General features: G+C 40.9%; 1 protein-coding gene across 4 annotated transcripts; it reads left to right on the top strand.

The window, feature by feature from the left end:
* Window positions 1-265: 265 nt before the first annotated feature.
* Window positions 266-17,065, top strand: clockb (clock circadian regulator b). 4 transcript variants are annotated; one of them, XM_027283094.1, is made up of 24 exons: window positions 266-401; window positions 4,216-4,274; window positions 5,050-5,210; window positions 5,720-5,808; window positions 6,278-6,337; window positions 6,492-6,640; window positions 7,068-7,159; window positions 7,340-7,429; window positions 7,568-7,688; window positions 8,571-8,684; window positions 8,842-8,960; window positions 9,059-9,141; window positions 9,537-9,643; window positions 9,743-9,890; window positions 10,024-10,099; window positions 10,215-10,359; window positions 10,483-10,586; window positions 10,705-10,854; window positions 11,197-11,355; window positions 11,758-11,970; window positions 12,946-13,139; window positions 13,222-13,351; window positions 14,181-14,312; window positions 14,386-17,065. In XM_027283094.1, exons 4-24 carry the CDS (start codon window positions 5,792-5,794, stop codon window positions 14,692-14,694), a joined length of 2,712 nt encoding a protein of 903 aa, XP_027138895.1. In that variant the 5' UTR covers window positions 266-401; window positions 4,216-4,274; window positions 5,050-5,210; window positions 5,720-5,791; the 3' UTR covers window positions 14,695-17,065. The 4 variants fall into 4 exon arrangements, with proteins under 4 accessions (XP_027138895.1, XP_027138892.1, XP_027138893.1 ...); XM_027283091.1 differs by having other exon boundaries at window positions 14,178-14,312; XM_027283092.1 differs by lacking the exon at window positions 266-401 and adding an exon at window positions 966-1,118 and having other exon boundaries at window positions 14,178-14,312.
* Window positions 17,066-17,117: the final 52 nt, after the last annotated feature.

Raw genomic sequence — 17,117 nt, 5'->3', positions numbered from 1 at the left:
TCCCTTCCCCTTTGCTCTGTGCTCTGCACCGTCCAATGTCACATTCACAGTCCAGCTTGAAAACTGTGCACGTTAATCATGCATATTATAATATGACACCTTAAAATAAAACAAAATGCGATTAAAGTGCATTGCAATCATATATTTGAAAATATGCATTATTAATAATAGCCATTTTGCAGAGATCTCCCTCATCTCTTGTTTTATTTATTTATTTTGCAGCTACTGTACTCTGCAAAATAGTGCGCCCTACTGTCTCCAATGCGCATGACTGTACGTCGTAATATGAAGTAGGCCTCCTTGTTTTTCCTCCCCAACCCCGGAGTGAGTGAGTCCTCTCCTGGCCGGACAGCCAGCAGAGCCAAGCTCGGTGCAGAAACACGATTCATCGATTCATCAAGGTAAAGATTTTTATTTATTTATTTATTTTAAATGCACGTTTAACGTTTAAAGCTGCAGGAGGTGGAGGGAGTTAAATAGGAATAGGCCGTTGCGGTCGGTAAACGGTGTGTGTGTGTGTGTGTGTGTGTGTGTGTGTGTGTGTGTGTTTAAAGCGTGCGGAAGCGGTCGGACTGCAGAGGAGGCTCCGGGACTGTTTCCGCACGCTCGAGGCAGAAGAAGGCCCAGTGACCCACATTCAGCGCGAGCCTGTGTGGGCGAGCGTGTGCGCGTATACCCCTATCGATGTGTATGTGTGTGTGTGTGTGTACATACATCTGCCGCGAAAATGTTTCCACCATTGCTGTTTTTTTTTTTTTTTTTTTAAAACGCTTCTAAAACCTCAGACCGACCGACATTGATGTTTGTGGCGTTTTTTTTATTTTTTTTAAAAAAGAGCGGGATGTGGCACAATACGACGCCTCGGATTGTTGTTTATAAAAGCCACGGTAAATTTTTTTTTTCTTTTTTTGAATTTTAAAGTTTTATCCCGTCCTCGAATTGTTCCAGTTTGGTCAGTTTTGTTGTGTGTGTGTGTGTGTGTGACAGCTTCGAGGCTCGAGCTCTCTCTCTCTTTATTATTATTATTTTCATTATTTTTAATCACGTTTTATTGAAGGGAGCTGATGTTAAACGTCGTTCGGTACACACACCGTGTCGTGCTGGGTTCGTGGCCGCCGGTAAGAGCATTAAAACGGACAGTTTGTCCGGTAGCAAGCTTAGTTAGCCTAGCCTACTAGCTGCTATACGGGCTGCTCTCTTACGGTTGTATAACGAACACCTGTGGCACTGGAACAGGTATATCCATATAAATATAGATATATATATGTGTTAGTCTGTACTGGGTCATGTTTGTTAGTATCTGTGTGCTTCACCCTGATTAAGGCGAGTGTTTCCCCCAAAGTTAAAGGCTCTTTAAGGTGGTTTAACTGAAATGTTTAAATGTCTCTAAAACAACATCCACAGGCTTTACTGTTACTCACCTTCATGTGTGTGCTGGCATATCTTACAGCAAAATACTCTTAGATGGTTGTTTGTGTTTGTTTGGGAGCTACATCGTTAGATTATTTACCCAGGCATTACAAATAATGATCATCACTAATGATCAGCCCTATGTTTTCTAGATACAGCAGGTATTTTCTAAGAAAAATACAATGAACTGTTTAGTTTGCCTTGCTGCTTTGCAGATATCAGAGTAATATGAATGTTTTAAGAAAAATCCACTTAGATCGTAGTTTGTTTGTGTCTGTTTAACAAGTTTGGGAATACCCAGGCATTACAAATAATGATTAGTCGATCTATCGACATCACTTTGCATGCAAAATAACCCTCTGTTTTCTAGTTACAGTAAGTATTTTCTAAGAAAAATACAAAATGAACTGTTTAGTTTGCCTTGATGTTTTGCAGATATCAGAGTAATATGAATATTTTAAGGAAAATCCTCTTAGATCGTAGTTTGTTTGGGAGCTATATTGTTAGATTATTTACCCAGGCATTACAGGTAACGATTAGTTGATCAATTGAGGTAATTTTGCATGCAAAAAAAACTCTATTTTCTAGGTATAGCAGGTATTTTCTAAGAAAAATACAAATAAAATGACCTTTTTCCTTGCTGCTTTGCAGATATCAGAGTAATATGAATGTTTTAAGAAAAATCCTCTTAGATCGTAGTTTGTTTGTGTCTACATTGTCAGATTATTTACCCAGGCATTACAAGTAATGATCATCGCTTTGCATGCAAAAATAACCCTCTGTTTTCTAGTTACATCACGTATTTTCTAAGAAGAATACAATGAACTGTTTAGTTTTTCTTGCTGTTTTGCAGATATCAGAGTAATATGAATGTTTTAAGCAAAATCCACTTAGATAGTAGTTTGTTTGTGTCTGTTTAACAAGTTTGGGAAGTATATTTTTTACCCAGGCATTACAAATAATGATTAGTTGATCAGTTGAGGTAATTTTGCATGCAAAAAAACAACAACTCTATTTTCTAGTTAGAGCAGGTATTTTCTAAGAAAAATACAAATACTGTGAAATGAACTTTTGTTTTCCTTGCTGCTTTGCAGATATCAGAGTAATATGAATGTTTTAAGCAAAATACTCTTAGATCGTAGTTTGTTTGTGTTTGTTTGGGAGCTACATCGTTAGATAATGTACACAAGCATTACAAGTAATGATTAGTCGATCAATCAACATCACTTTGCATGCATAAATAAATAACCCTCTATTTTCTAGTTACAGTGAGTATTTTCTAAGAAAAATACAGAATGAACTGTTTAGTTTTTCTTGCTGCTTTGCAGATATCAGAGTAATATGAATATTTTAAGCAAAATCCTCTTAGATCGTAGTTTGTTTGTGTCTGTTTGGGAGCTACATCGTTAGATTATTTACCCAGGCATTACAAATAATGATTAGTCGATCAACTGAGGTAATTTTGCATGCAAAAAAACTCTATTATCTAGTTAGAGCAGGTATTTTCTAAGAAAAATACAAATAAAATGAACTTTTGTTTTCCTTGCTGTTTTGCAGATATCAGAGTAATATGAATGTTTCAAGCAAAATCCACTTAGATCGTAGTTTGTTTGTGTCTGTTTGTGTCTACATTGTCAGATTATTTATCCAGGCATTACAAATAATGATTAGTCGATCAATCAACATCACTTTGCATGCAAAAATAACCCTATGTTTTCTAGTTACAATGAGTATTTTCTAAGAAAAATACAAAATGAACTGTTTAGTTTTCCTTTATTTTCTAAGAAAAATACAAAATGAACTGTTTAGTTTTCCTTGCTGCTTTGCAGATATCAAAGTAATATGAATGTTTTAAGCAAAATACTCTTAGATAGTAGTTTGTTTGTGTTTGTTTGGAAGCTACATCGTTAGATTATTTACCCAGGCATTACAAGTAATGATTAGTTGATCAATCGAGGTAGTGTTGCATGCAAAAAAACTCTCTATTTTTGAGTTACAGCAGGTATTTTCTAAGAAAAATACAAAATGAACTGTTTAGTTTTCCTTGCTGTTGTGCAGATATCAGAGTAATATGAATGTTCCTCTTAGATGGAAGTTTGTTTGTGTCCGTCTGACAAGTTTGGGGAACTAATATTGTTAGATGGTTCGCCCAGACATCACAAATAATGATAAGCCGAATAATTAACCTAAGTTTTTTTTAGTTACAGCTTCTCAGTTCTCACGCATGGACTAATGCATGTTCTGAGAAAATGTAAAGAAAGTGACCTTTTGAGTGTTTCTTTCAGGTTAGAATCAAGATGTTTTTTTGTACAGGACTTTTTAAAATCATAATTTGATAGCTGCAGCTGAGAGGATTTGCTAATATGAATATCACCTGGGGCTGTCACTGTTTTCTGAATTTTTATAGACCAAATGATGCTGAGACATGAGCTGAAACAATTAGTATAGTTTTTTAGTCTTTTTTTCTGTATTTTAAATCACTACAGACTGAATATCTTCTTCAGCAAACTGTGACAGCCACTTTTCACTTAATAGACCAAATTATTGATCAGTTAACCTTGAACACAGCTTGCAAGAATAACTGATGGTCAAAATAATCATTAGCTGCAGCCCTAATTGTAGAGTAGTATCAAGTTGAAGACGTGACAGAGAAAGTGACTTTGTTGTTTTGTTGTTTCCTGACTTACACTAACCTACATATTTACATTTATTGTTGTTGTTCTCTTGAATTTGCATGCATGGTAAATATGAGCACAGGTCCCATGGTATGTTTGTAAATGAGCACGCTGGTTGTTTGTGTTGCAGGTGAGGTCTGTTCGTGCCTGGCAGGATTGAATCTAAAACAGCTATAGACATTCCAGAAAGTAAGTTTAATAATCAATCACCACTTTGTCTGTAACTGGCTCAGTGTCCTCCGAAAGAGTTTGTGAAGTTCTGATCATTTATGCATAATTATTGACTTATTTCTGGTCTTCCTTGTTGCATTGATGCTTGTCCTTTCCAATAGATTAAACCTGCTTCATTAGTTATTTATTTGTCCTTTCCAATAGATTAAACCTGCTTCATTAGTTATTTATTTGTTCATTTATTACAGGATTTTTATGTACTTGTAACAAAAGTCTGGCAGTGTAATTAGATGGAGCCGTACAGGGTTCAGTTTAATATAAATTATGTAAAGTCGATCCACATCGGTTGTATATGCACTATGCACAGTTTATGATTCTACATGTGTAACAGCAGTAAAACATAGTTATATTATTTAGAATATTTATGTATATTATTTATCTCTGGATGCGTATCAACATGTTGGATGATTACCCACACGTGTCACTACAGAGCTCGTTAAGTTAATGATGTGCACGATGTATAAATATGGATGTAGTCTCCAGTCCTTCAAACAATCCAAATGAGATCGAAATGTCATAATTAAAATATTTTTGTGGCATTCAGTAAGTGTGTGCAGGCATTTTCTCAGAAAATAAAACATAAATATCAGTAGATACCGATATAAAAATAAGAAAATTAGTTTTTCTTTTATTATTGTAGGTTGCAGTCAGTGTTTATATTCTGTATCAGACTCTTCAGCTCATAAAAATCTGAGTTTCTTAGCTGCTCTTGCTGGACACTTCTCTCCTGCAGGTTTGCTTAAACACCATGTCTTTCCTGTGGTCTGGTGCCCTCTCGTGACCCCAATGACCTCGACGTCAGTGTTGACCACAGAGTCACCTTTGACCCCCCAAGCCCTCTCTACAACCCCCGAGAAAAGACGTTAACTGACCGCGTGCATAAGCTGCATTGGGGTGAGATGTGACGACAAACCATACACTTAAATTAGGTTGTGAAAGAGTTTTCTAATTAAATAAATCAAATTAAATGAATTACGTTATATTTATGTATATGAAATGTTTTAAATATGGTGATCTGTGCTGTGATTCAGGATGTAGTCAGTTCTTTATTAAAATGTAAAAGGAGCCAGTGTGTGATTAACGTTGGAGACAACAAAACATATTCAAAACATTAAACCCGGCAGTCTGTTTACACACGTTTGTTTTCAATTACACGTATCAACAAGCAGCTTTGTGATAAGCATCGTCTGTCCTCGTTTGAGACCGGCTAACCTGTTTGTCGAGATGTTTCTGTGTGCTCGTGCGTGCAGTTATGAAAGCAACTGATTAAGAGCGGCAACTCTGAGTTTGATTTCAATATAAAGTGCCAACACATCCATGTACGTTTTTAGTTTGTGTTTAAATATGTAGAAATCATACCTGGCATTAAAGATGATCTAAAATGTGTCTTTCTGTCTCTTCAGGTGGTCTTCCAAATGCCTACCTCACGCCTAAAGAGCAAATCACTGCAACCACAGCCCTGATCAGCAGCCACCATGACATCAAGCATAGGGTATGTCGCAACACACACACACAAACACACAGAACATAAATGCATGTCACAGGTACAAAATATGTCCAGATATAATCTCCTTTATTATTATTATTGTTGTTGTTATGAAGTGACCCAGTGTTTTTAAAGCTGCAGACATCGTCCAGCAGTCCAAACAAAAGTATTTGAATTAACCCACGTTAACTGAAAATCGCGGCCTGTTAATAAACAAATGCACTCGTAACCTTCTTGGCGAGCACAACACATTCCTTCTCTCTTAGTCTGTCTCACGCTCTCTTTCTGTGTGACCCAAAAATAAACCTGCTCCTGGCATGTAGGAATCCTCTCATTAGCCAACATCCGTCGTTTGCTATTCTTAACAATACGTATACGCTGTGAGGCTGCCAACAAAACGTGAACCACGCAGAGCAAAACAAAGAGAGTTTGGAAACACTCTGAAAAGGTTTTTGTTTTTTTGTTTTTTTTGTAGGGATGATTGTAGCATCTTTGATGGGTTGATGGAAGAAGATGAAAAGGACAAAGCAAAACGGTAAGCATGTGCTTTATATTAATACACCAATCCATCACAATGGCCCCAGAATCTGTGAAACAAACCAACATTTAAAGGGCATGAGTACATTTTTAGCCCCTGTACAGACGTTTAGATTTACTGTCTGATTTTCTTCCTGTGGTTTCGGCCGTAGCGTGTCCCGGAACAAGTCCGAGAAGAAGCGGAGAGACCAGTTCAATGTCCTCATCAAGGAACTCGGCACGATGTTGCCAGGCAACACCAGGAAGATGGACAAGTCCACCATCCTGCAGAAAAGCATCGACTTCCTGTGTAAACACAAAGGTCAGCGCCGTTCTGCCAGGCTCACCTCACACACAGCGCGGACACGTGTTGTTGTTGTTGTTGTTGTTTACTACTATCTTTACTAGAGCGCTCACATTGTAACTGCATATTGCTGCTTCCTCTGTTTTCTTTCCCCCCTCATAATCCCAGTTCATCACCATTTCAATATTGGGATTCCTGGTATGCTGGAATATTTAATTACCATGCTCGTGTTACGCTCTTATCAGCACTGTGAATGATGATTAACTGTCAGCTGCCACTTGGCTGCTGCGCCGTGTTATCTACTGTTGTTTTCACTCTGAGCCCTGTACTATCAATACATTTTTGCACCGTGTCGTCATGTGCTTTTTGTCTCTGTCTCCCTCGCGTCCCTGTTGCTGCATCATGTTTTCCTAAAATAACTTCTTTTCTGGGTTTCCTCCGTCAGAAATCGCAGCCCAGTCGGAGTCGAGTGAGATCAGGCAGGACTGGAAGCCTCCGTTTCTCAGCAATGAGGAATTCACGCAGCTCATGCTGGAGGTCAGAAATCTCCGTACATGTTTAATATCTTTTCATATTTTGTGGTCTTTCATGATCAAGAATAATTCCTGTCGCCTCAACAACAGATTTGTCTAATTGTTTATGGGTGACAGTCTTTTACGTCCACTGCTGTAGACCGACATTTAGGGGAGTTTCTCTTGTCTCGTCTCGTGTTACCAGGCTCTGGATGGGTTCTTTATAGCAATAATGACTGATGGAAACATCCTCTATGTCTCCGAGAGCATTACCTCACTACTAGAACACCTACCGGTGAGTAACACAGGCTGCAGAACAAGCTTCAACATGATTTCTGTATGTCTGTGCTTCAGATTTAATATGTCGGGATGATCTTTGCGTGCTGATTTGTGTGTGTGTCTGTGTCATCATGCACATGTTTGTTCCCTCCAGACGGACCTGGTGGACCAGAACCTGTTGAACTTCCTGCCAGTTGGGGAACACTCCGATGTGTACAAGGCTCTGTCCACGCACCCCACCGACCCAGAGAGCCTTAACGCCGACTACCTGAAGAGTCAGTAACAACTCGGGTCATATTGATCCGTATATACATGCTGCATGAGGCGACGTTGTCCAGTTATACTGTTCTGTGTGTTGTTGTTTGGTGGTTAGATGATTCAGTTAAACATTTCCTCCTGTATTCACAGCGGTCACGTGTTATCTGATTTGTTTTCATTCAGCCTTAAAACCCTCAGAGCACCCGGGAGCTCCCGTCATTTTAAAATCTTTCTCAGCCAGTGAAAACATGGAAAACTTTTTATTGTCGATAGCTCGTCATTAAGTTGATATCTATGAGTTTTTTTCGTGGCTCTCGCTGCTAACAGGGGCGACGTTTTCTGAGAGTCGGCAGAGAGGACTGTCCGGATCTCACTGACTTTTCCACATAAATTTGAAGATCTTTTCTAATACAAGCTGCCAAAGACAACTGTTGTTGCTAGACATTTCATCACCTAGTCATTGTAGATTGACAGCAGGACTTTTCCATGGCTCTCATTGCCGGAGCTGGACGCTGTTTTCTGGGGGAAAGTTCCTTTAACACATATATAAATATGATAACTTTGCCACATATTTGGTAGAAATATTATTCTTATTAAAGAGAAAGAAGGAGCTGTTTGTTGATGGAGTAGGAAGAAATAGTTAGAATAGTTAGAATTATACTGGCATCTACAAAATGTCTCATTTATCTCATTCAGTTTAATAAAACACGCTGAATATAAATTAGATTTTGTTTGCTACGTCCTTTTTGTCTGCTGGGAAACAATTTAGTGGATAAATAATAAATCATCAGAGAACACAATACATATTTTTTTGCATGATGCATGGGCATCATTATCATTGTTTTGTCTTGATTCCCTTCATGATCTAACTTATTTTGTTTTTTTTATTCTGTCTCCAGCTAAGAACCACATGGAGTTCTGCTGCCATATGCTGCGAGGGGCAATTGACCCCAAAGAACCCCCCGTCTATGAATATGTTAAATTCATTGGCAACTTCAAGTCGCTCAACAACGGTATGCCGCTCAATTGTTTTTATTTTAATGATTTTCAGAAAGTTCACGACACGACATTAAGTTGAGGTAACGGTCACTCCAAATATTGTAATGTGCGACAGTGGTCGTGTTTTTGTGTGTCAGAGAAACACACTGTATGCTTCTCTGTGTTGTGTAGTCCCCAACATTACGAGGAACGGTCTAGCAGGAGTGTTACAGCGGTCACTACAACCTGCGTTCGATGACCAGGTGTGCTTTGTAGCCACTGTTCGGCTGGCCAAACCTCAGTTTATCAAGGTATTCTAAGACACACACACACACATATGCAAATAAAATCACAGAGTCATTACCGAATCGTTTAATCTCATCTGCTGTGATTGCTTTTATATTCGTAGGAGATGTGCACAGTCGAGGAGCCTAATGAAGAATTCACCTCCAGGCACAGCCTAGAATGGAAGTTCCTCTTCTTAGACCACAGGTGAAACACAAAGCACACACTTAACTGCGCATTGCTTTGTAAACTCACACTAAAGCTCTCTGATGTCTGATCAGGACGTTCTGTGTCTGACCCTTTCTGTAACTTCTGTAAATCCCATTAACACATCGTTCACGCTGTGATTTGTCAGCTGTGTGGAGGTGAGAGTAGAAATCTCTCTGAAACAAGGAGGTGGTTGGCTTGATCCAAACATTTAAACTATAACAAGTCTCCCTCCTCTCTGCGATGGCCAGCTTTTCACACCACCTTCAAGTGTGCCACGTTGATGAACTTCGAGCACAGTTAAATTCACATAATGAGATATGAGCTGCAGAAGTTTTGCCGATCGGTCACGGTCACTTTGACTTTTGGATAATGAATCCATTTCTCCTTTTCAGAGCTCCGCCAATCATAGGATACCTGCCTTTCGAGGTTCTGGGAACATCAGGGTACGACTATTACCACGTGGACGACCTGGAGACGCTAGCCAAGTGTCACGAACACTGTGAGGGCTCACGTTTACATCCACACTCCTTCACTTCAGGTTTTCTTTCTCTCTGCTTGTTGTTTGTAACTCCTTCGCTCTGGCTCTGTCTCTGTACAGTGATGCAGTACGGTAAAGGGAAGTCTTGCTACTACCGTTTCCTGACTAAAGGTCAACAGTGGATCTGGCTTCAGACGCATTACTACATCACCTATCACCAGTGGAACTCGCGGCCCGAGTTTATCGTCTGCACGCACACAGTAGTCAGGTACTCCTCGTCTTCTCTTATTCTTTGTATCTTCTATGATAATAAAACGTCTCTCATATCCACTTCTATCATCTGTTTACAGGTAACAGAGCATTTCTAACCATCTCACCACCCTCTTTGCTTTTTCTCGCAGCTATTCAGAGGTGAGGGCAGAGCAGCGCAGAGAGCTCGGCATCGAGGAGTCTAATCCAGAAGTTACTGCAGATAAGGTGAGTAATATTCATCTGTGTTTTATTATTGGATGTCATTTTCACCTGTATGTCATTTGACTTTTATTTTGAAAGGATTGCTTGTCACGTGAGTGTTTCCTTTCCGTGTTTTCAGAGCCAGGACTCGGGCTCCGAGTCCCAGCTGAACACGTCCAGCCTCAAAGAGGCTCTGGAGCGATTTGACCGCAGCCGAACACCCTCGACCTCCTCACGGAGTTCCCGCAAGTCCTCCTCTCATGTCTCGGACAACACATGCACTTGTAAGGACACACACACACACACACACACAAAGACAAGTCGGTGACATCTCACCCTGCGGTGAGATGATGACGATATCCTCAGCGCGGTCTGACTCTTGCTCATCAATGATTCTGTCTCCACAGCAACAGCCTCCAAGCTACACATGGACACAGCCACGCCTCCTCGGCAGTCGCTGGCGTCGACCATGGAGATGACGTCGCAGCGTCGCTCATCCATCAGCAGCCAGGTGAGACTTGATTGGCCAAAAAAAACCGACAACAACAGCAAACTAGGACTCTCTGATTTGACTTCCGTGAGCAGTTTTCAGTTGTCTCTAATTCTCTCGATTATCTGTATGTTTATAGTCTATGAGCTCTCAGACGACAGGCCAGAGTGCAACTCCAGGTATGATCACTCAACAGCAGCAGCAGCAGCAACAGCAACAACAACAACAACAACAACAACAGCAGCAACAGCAACAGCAACAACCACAGCAGCTACAGACAAACGTACAGGTGAGAATGGTGGTACCACACTTCAGTTCAACATGTGACGATGCGTCGTGGAGTAGAACTTTTTATTTTTTTATTGAAAATGTGACAAACTCAGTGGTTTCATGTTCTCAGAGATTTATAATAATTAGTTTTCTCCGACAGTAAAACTGTAAAATCTCTTAGTTCTGGACTATTTGTTGGACAAAAAGACATTTGAACACATTAAACTGGCTTTTTTAAAATCAGATACTTGAGAAAATAACATTTAGACTAATTAATAATAAAAATCATCATTAGTTGCAGACGTACTGTTGAGTTTGTGATGTTCACTGTCTGAGTAAGTGACCTCTTCTTCTTCCACAGCCGGTGATGGAGTTCTCAGCGCAGGTCAACGCCATGCAGCATCTAAAGGAGCAGCTAGAACAGAGGACCAGAATGATCCAGGCCAACATCCAGCGGCAGCAGGAGGAGCTGAGACACATCCAAGAGCAGCTGCAGAGAGTCCAGGGACAGGGCATCCAGGTACGGACGGGAGAGAACATGTTGCCTGATTCGTTCAAATAGACGCTGGACATAGGTCGTGTTTGCTCGTTGTGCTTTAAACACCTTTTCTAACAAAGAGCTGAGATGATAATTCAGATACTAACCGCATGTATTGTGCTTTCTCTCTTCCTGTTGTGTTCTACCTGGCTTTGCCTGACCTAGATCGGCATGAGAGTCATGTATTATTTATTATTTTTGATCTATTCAGGGGAAATGTCAATTTCACTGCCTGAATATGAAAAGAAAAATTAACTCCCAGTGAATTATTCTATCCTGTTATTACAATAAACACGTTTAAATTGGGTCGATAAATCGAGAACACCGACCGAGACCCACAAACCGCCGCCACAGGCCTGACGTTTAGCGTTTCCATGCCGACAGATGTTGCTGCAGCAGCAGGGCGGAGCGATGAACGTGCAGCTTCCCCAGGTGGGGTCGGTCCAACAGACGACTGCTCTGACTGGGCAGGTGCAGCAAACGACAATTAACCCCGTCCATTCAGGAAGTCAGCAGCTCACCATCCAGCAGCAGGCGCCGCCTCCTCAGCAGAGCCTCCAGCAGCAGCAGCAGCAGCAGACCAACGCCCTCACACAGGTAACACACACACAAAGGAAAAGTCTGTCAATGATTGAGCACTAATCTCTGTGTGAACTATTGACACTGTTGGTCACATGCATGTGTAGGCTTTGACAAACACAGTACTGTGCTGTGAGGTTGTAGTGTTTACATCAGTTGACTGCAGGGCGTGCAGTGTGTGTTCAGTCGTGAACTCTCACAGTGAAACACACAAACCGTCATATTTACTCCTCCGCTCACGATAGAAGATAAGATAAGTTTGACAGAGCAACAGTAAAGTTATTTCAACACATTTCACGTCATGTTTATGTTTTCATTCATCAAAACAACCTCCCGCTCCACCCTCATGAACACACTGCAGATAAAAACTGTGCGCAAAAGTTTCTGGATGTTTACAAGTTTGTGGTTTGATGAATTTATGTTTAACTCTTAAGATCTATAAAAGCCAAACCATGGAGCTCCTTTCATCTGGAAAAACATATTGTACATATATATTCATCTATTATTTCATATTTTATGGTCAATTTTCTATTTTTGTTACTTGATGTGTTCATACTTTTGCTTCTCCTTTTTAATATTTAATGTTTCTTATGCACCGATACACTGGACCACCGGTTCTCAAACTATGTGACCTCTCTGTAGAGGTACTACAGAACCTCTGGAAACTGTTTAACAATGAAATAAGTGAAAATAAGCGATGAGCTGGCTAATTTAAAAAATACGTTACTTTTAGTGTTGGATTTGTTTTTAATATCAGCCTGCTATGTAGTCAGGTTAGTAGAAGTAGAACGACTGATTCAAAAACACTTTAAACATCATGAAGTGTGGATCAGGACTAACCCCTTTACACCAAACGAGCTCTGGTTCTTGAACCGATTCTGTTTAGGATTCAACAGTCGACAGTCTAATATTCCTGGAGGTGTGCACTGTAAAAAGTTTGACAGTAAACCTGATCCTGATGTCCTGTGCTTACCCCTCGTGTCCACTCTCCAGCCCCAACGTCAGTCCCAGCAGCCCCCGCAGGCTCAGCCTCAGTCCCAGGGCTCCGTATCTGCTCCGCTATACAACACCATGATGATTTCCCAGCCGGGGCAGCCCAACGTGCTGCAGATCAGCACCAGCCTGCCACAAAACAACACGCAGCAAGGCACCGCCGTGGCCACCTTCACGCAGGACCGACAGATCCGGTAGGTCGACGGTCTAAATGGCAGACGATCAAGAGTGATTCATTGTTCCTGTGATTAATTTCTTCTTCCTGCTTCTCTCCAGGTTCCCAGCGGGGCAGCGGCTGGTGACGAAGCTTGTTACAGCTCCGATGGCTTGTGGAGCAGTCATGGTGCCCACCTCCATGTTCATGGGACAGGTGGTGACTGCGTACAACCCGTTCGGGGGTCAGCAGGTAAGGACAAAGACGTGTGAGTCATAGAGGAGCTAATGAAACTGTAACTAAGAACCGAACAAAAGCTCTAAATACTCCAACCGAGCGACCATGTGTGAGGCACGTAACCACCCAGCTGCTCGGCACGGACAGCGTGTTAGTGTGAAAGTGTTATTGTCTGGGAAAATTGGCTTGTTGTAAATGAAAAGCTTGTTTTTGTGAAGATAATGCAAACGGAGTCTGAAGACGACTAACGGGTCCAAATATTAGTCGATGATTTGTAAAACCAAACAGGTGCAGTGTTACTTTAGTAACACACAATATCTAAAATATTTATTCCGACAGAATCCTAAAAGAGAAACGAGAGTTGTAGAGGTAAAATCAATAAGAAAGAAGCTGAAAGAAATAACTCTGTGGTTACAAAATATATCAAGTTTGTCATAATCTATAAAATATATTGTAATATATTTCAAAATCAACTCATTTAAAATCTTATTTAATGTTTATTTTACGATTGCATAATTATATTGTCACATAAAATCAGTTTTGGTTGGGAAAAACAAGTTGTAGTTGAACAGAAATTATGGTGAAACAACCTCTGAGTCAAAATAACGAAAGAGAAAGGGCCTTGAACCGAGACAAAGTGTATCTATATGTTTTATTTCGAGGAATGGGTGGTGAGCTGAGATACGTAAGATCTAAAAGATGAATGAGCTGCTTAGTTTTCAGTTCGTCTCAGGTTTATTTCTTGTGAAACTTCGGACTTCTTTTCTTCAGACAAAACCTGATTTCTTACGTGTTTCACTGATGTGACGACACATCATCATTAACTCCTGTATCAATTCAGCAGGGAGGACAAACCCAGACTCTGACTCTGCAACCAGCCCAACCACCTCAAGGTCAACCTGACAGCCAAAACCAGACCACTGTAGTGGCTCAGAGCAGCCAGCAGGGGCAGCAGCAGCAACAGCAATTCCTACAGGTATCAGTAGAGGGCAGCAAACACCTTTTCATTTAAACAGACAGAAGTTCTTCATCCTCTGTTCTTCTTTCAGGGCACTCGTCTTCTCCACAGTAACCAGTCTACCCAGCTGATCCTGCAGGCAGCGTTCCCACTCCAACAACAGGGCACCTTCACCCAGGCGACGCACCAACAGCAACCGCAGCAACAACAACAGCAGCAGCAGCAGCAACAACAACAACAGCAGCAGCAACGGCAACAACAACAACAGCAACAACAACAACAACAGCAGCAACAATCTCACCACCAGAGGCACCAGCAGCAGCTGAAACCGCAGCCCCAGAAGCAGCAGAAAGCTGCGTCATCGCACAGGACTGACAGCGTCAGCAGCCAACCGCAGTGAAGCCCGAAGGAGAAGCGACGCGTGGGAAAAAAACAAACAACTCTTGCGTACATTTCGTTTTTCGGTCTCGTGGCCGTCGACACACTTCCTTTTTAACTCCCTCCACCCCTTCCTCCATCTGAAAGAATCATAGGAACTCGCCGAGCGTTGTCACGACAGGATGGATCAAAGGATAAAACTAAGACACGCGAAAATAATCCAGCGATCGCCACGGTAACGACGGACTCTTTATTTTTTTTGCGTGTCAAAGTGGACTGACCATGTACAGATTTACTGTATGATATATATAAAAAAACAAAACACAACGTGTAAATATCCAAATATAGCCTAACAGGAAAAACAGAAATGTAGTATTTTATATGATTGCATGGAAAGAAATAACTGTGTAAGCTTTTATTAGTCGCTTTTGGAGAAAAAAAAAACTGAATTTTTACTTTTGTTCAAGTGTTTTCTGGTCAAAGACGGAGCGGCGACGCAACGACGCGCTCGCTCTCTCAGAAACCTCCCCGTCTTCTTCTTCTCCCTCTTCTTCTTCTTCTTCGTCTTCTCTCTCTAAAAAGAAACAGTCCAGATTAAGGCTTTAAAGTTCTTTTGTTTTTAAAATAATAATAATAATAATAATAATGTTTGGGCTTTATTCTCCCACAGAAGTTGTGTTTTTAAGCACTGTCTCTGAGACAAAAAGTCTTTTTAAACTTTGTAAGTGCACATTATGTTTGGCAAAAAAAAAAAAAAAAATCTAGATTACAGTTTAACTGAATTCCTCGCAGGAAGCTGATCACTGTACGTGTAACGGGTTTAGTGATTCCAAGTGCCAATAACATAGTCGATTATGTTTGTTTTTATTTCGATTCAAAGACGTATATATATATTTTCCAAGATAATTACCCCTAAAAAAAGTAAAAGCTCACGCGTGTGTATATAGTAGGGATTATTTTTTTTAACAGTCAGAGAGCCCTATACGTAACAAACAGTATATCCTCAAAAACCTCCTGAAACTTTAGCACTTGATGTGGTTGTGTACAGTAAATCACTGTCAAGACCTAGTTGTTTGTAATCCGTGGTGTGATTCTGTGAGTTAGTGTGTTTTTATTTGTTTTTTGTTTTTGTTTTTTTTTGGGAATACAATCTTTGTGTGCATGAGTATCTAAAGTGTGTGTGCGTGCTTGTCGCCCCTTGTGTCTTACAATAATCGACTTAGTAAGGGTTTGAAGTTGCTGGATGGTACTTGTATTCTCAGGAATGTGGAAAGTTTGTTTTTGTTTTTTTTGTTTTCTGCTTCTGCCTCAGTCTGGATCCAGACCCAGGAAGGACGAGACAGTGATGCTGCAGACCAGACCAGAGCGTGACGGTGTCGTTCAGGGTGACGGTGCTTCAAAATTTTCACATTTTTTTCCTCCCGAGCCTTCGTTGGTTCGACGGTTGATGGAGTAGCCTCGTGGTCTTCTGTATCCGCACTGTTTCGTCCTTCTTTCTCTTCCTAGGCCTCAGAAAAACCGTTCAGTTCACTCATCTCTCAGTTCTCAAACAGCAGTTAAAACCAGGACTGTGCCCAAAGCCGTCGCAGATCCGCATGGACGTGGGCTCAGCCCCCTCAGCTACAGTCGTAAGCCATATCAAACAGAAAAAGCCTTGGATTAGGGTGAAGTGTTATGGTTGGCAAAGGAGCTTGTTGAATGTGTTGTTTTGTGCGTGGGTGTGTGAATATAGCGTCTCCTCTTCTTGATCCTACTTCTTGTATCACTCGGGGGGCGTCAGTATTGGTTTCCCCTGGCGATAGCCAATCAGTTCTTGCGTTGCAGTATAAAGAAATAATTGTAATATTCAAGAAACTTCCTCTGCGGTTGGGCTCAGTATTCTGCAAAGCCCCGTGTGTGGGACAGCTCGACTTGAATACATGTTTGTGTGTGTGTGAGAGCATATGTGTGCATGTTAACCGTCACTGTAGCCCGTTATATTTTCATATGGAAACAGATGTGTGACTGGAAAAAGAATGGATGTTAAGGCAATGCAGAGCATTGGTCACCTGTCCAGCTATAAAGATGTTTAACGATGACTTGACAAACACATCAGACCAGTCCCCAAATGGTAACCCTGTGTTGTTGTGTTTTTTTTGTAATGTTCGATTGGTAGTTTGTGCGGCTAAGCAGGGACAAATCCTCTTCTCGACTTTGTCCGACGATTTAAGGAACAGAAGGGGTCTTTTACTATTTGAATCAGGTCTTCCACCCGTCACATGGCAACGCCTCCGTAGACTAGCTCGTGTTTGAAGGTCGTCACTCTAAAGTTGAAATGTTTTGTAGTTTGTGTCACTGATAACCCAGCCCAAAGAATGTAAAGGTGTGTTTAAAAAAAAAAAGAAAAAAAAAGACTAATGGATGTTGTTGTAACTGTTGATTATGGAGAACTTCTAACAGGCTTTG

This window comes from Larimichthys crocea, chromosome X, assembly GCF_000972845.2.
Source record: "Larimichthys crocea isolate SSNF chromosome X, L_crocea_2.0, whole genome shotgun sequence".
Classification (NCBI taxonomy): Eukaryota; Metazoa; Chordata; class Actinopteri; family Sciaenidae; genus Larimichthys; species Larimichthys crocea.
This window is presented reverse-complemented; position numbering and strand designations above follow the sequence as displayed.

Coding starts and splice junctions, on each gene's coding strand:
- clockb (XM_027283091.1), top strand. Junction 7,689..8,570: donor TAACGCCGACTACCTGAAGA/GTCAGTAACAAC, acceptor TTCTGTCTCCAG/CTAAGAACCACATGGAGTTC. Junction 8,685..8,841: donor CTTCAAGTCGCTCAACAACG/GTATGCCGCTCA, acceptor TGTGTTGTGTAG/TCCCCAACATTACGAGGAAC.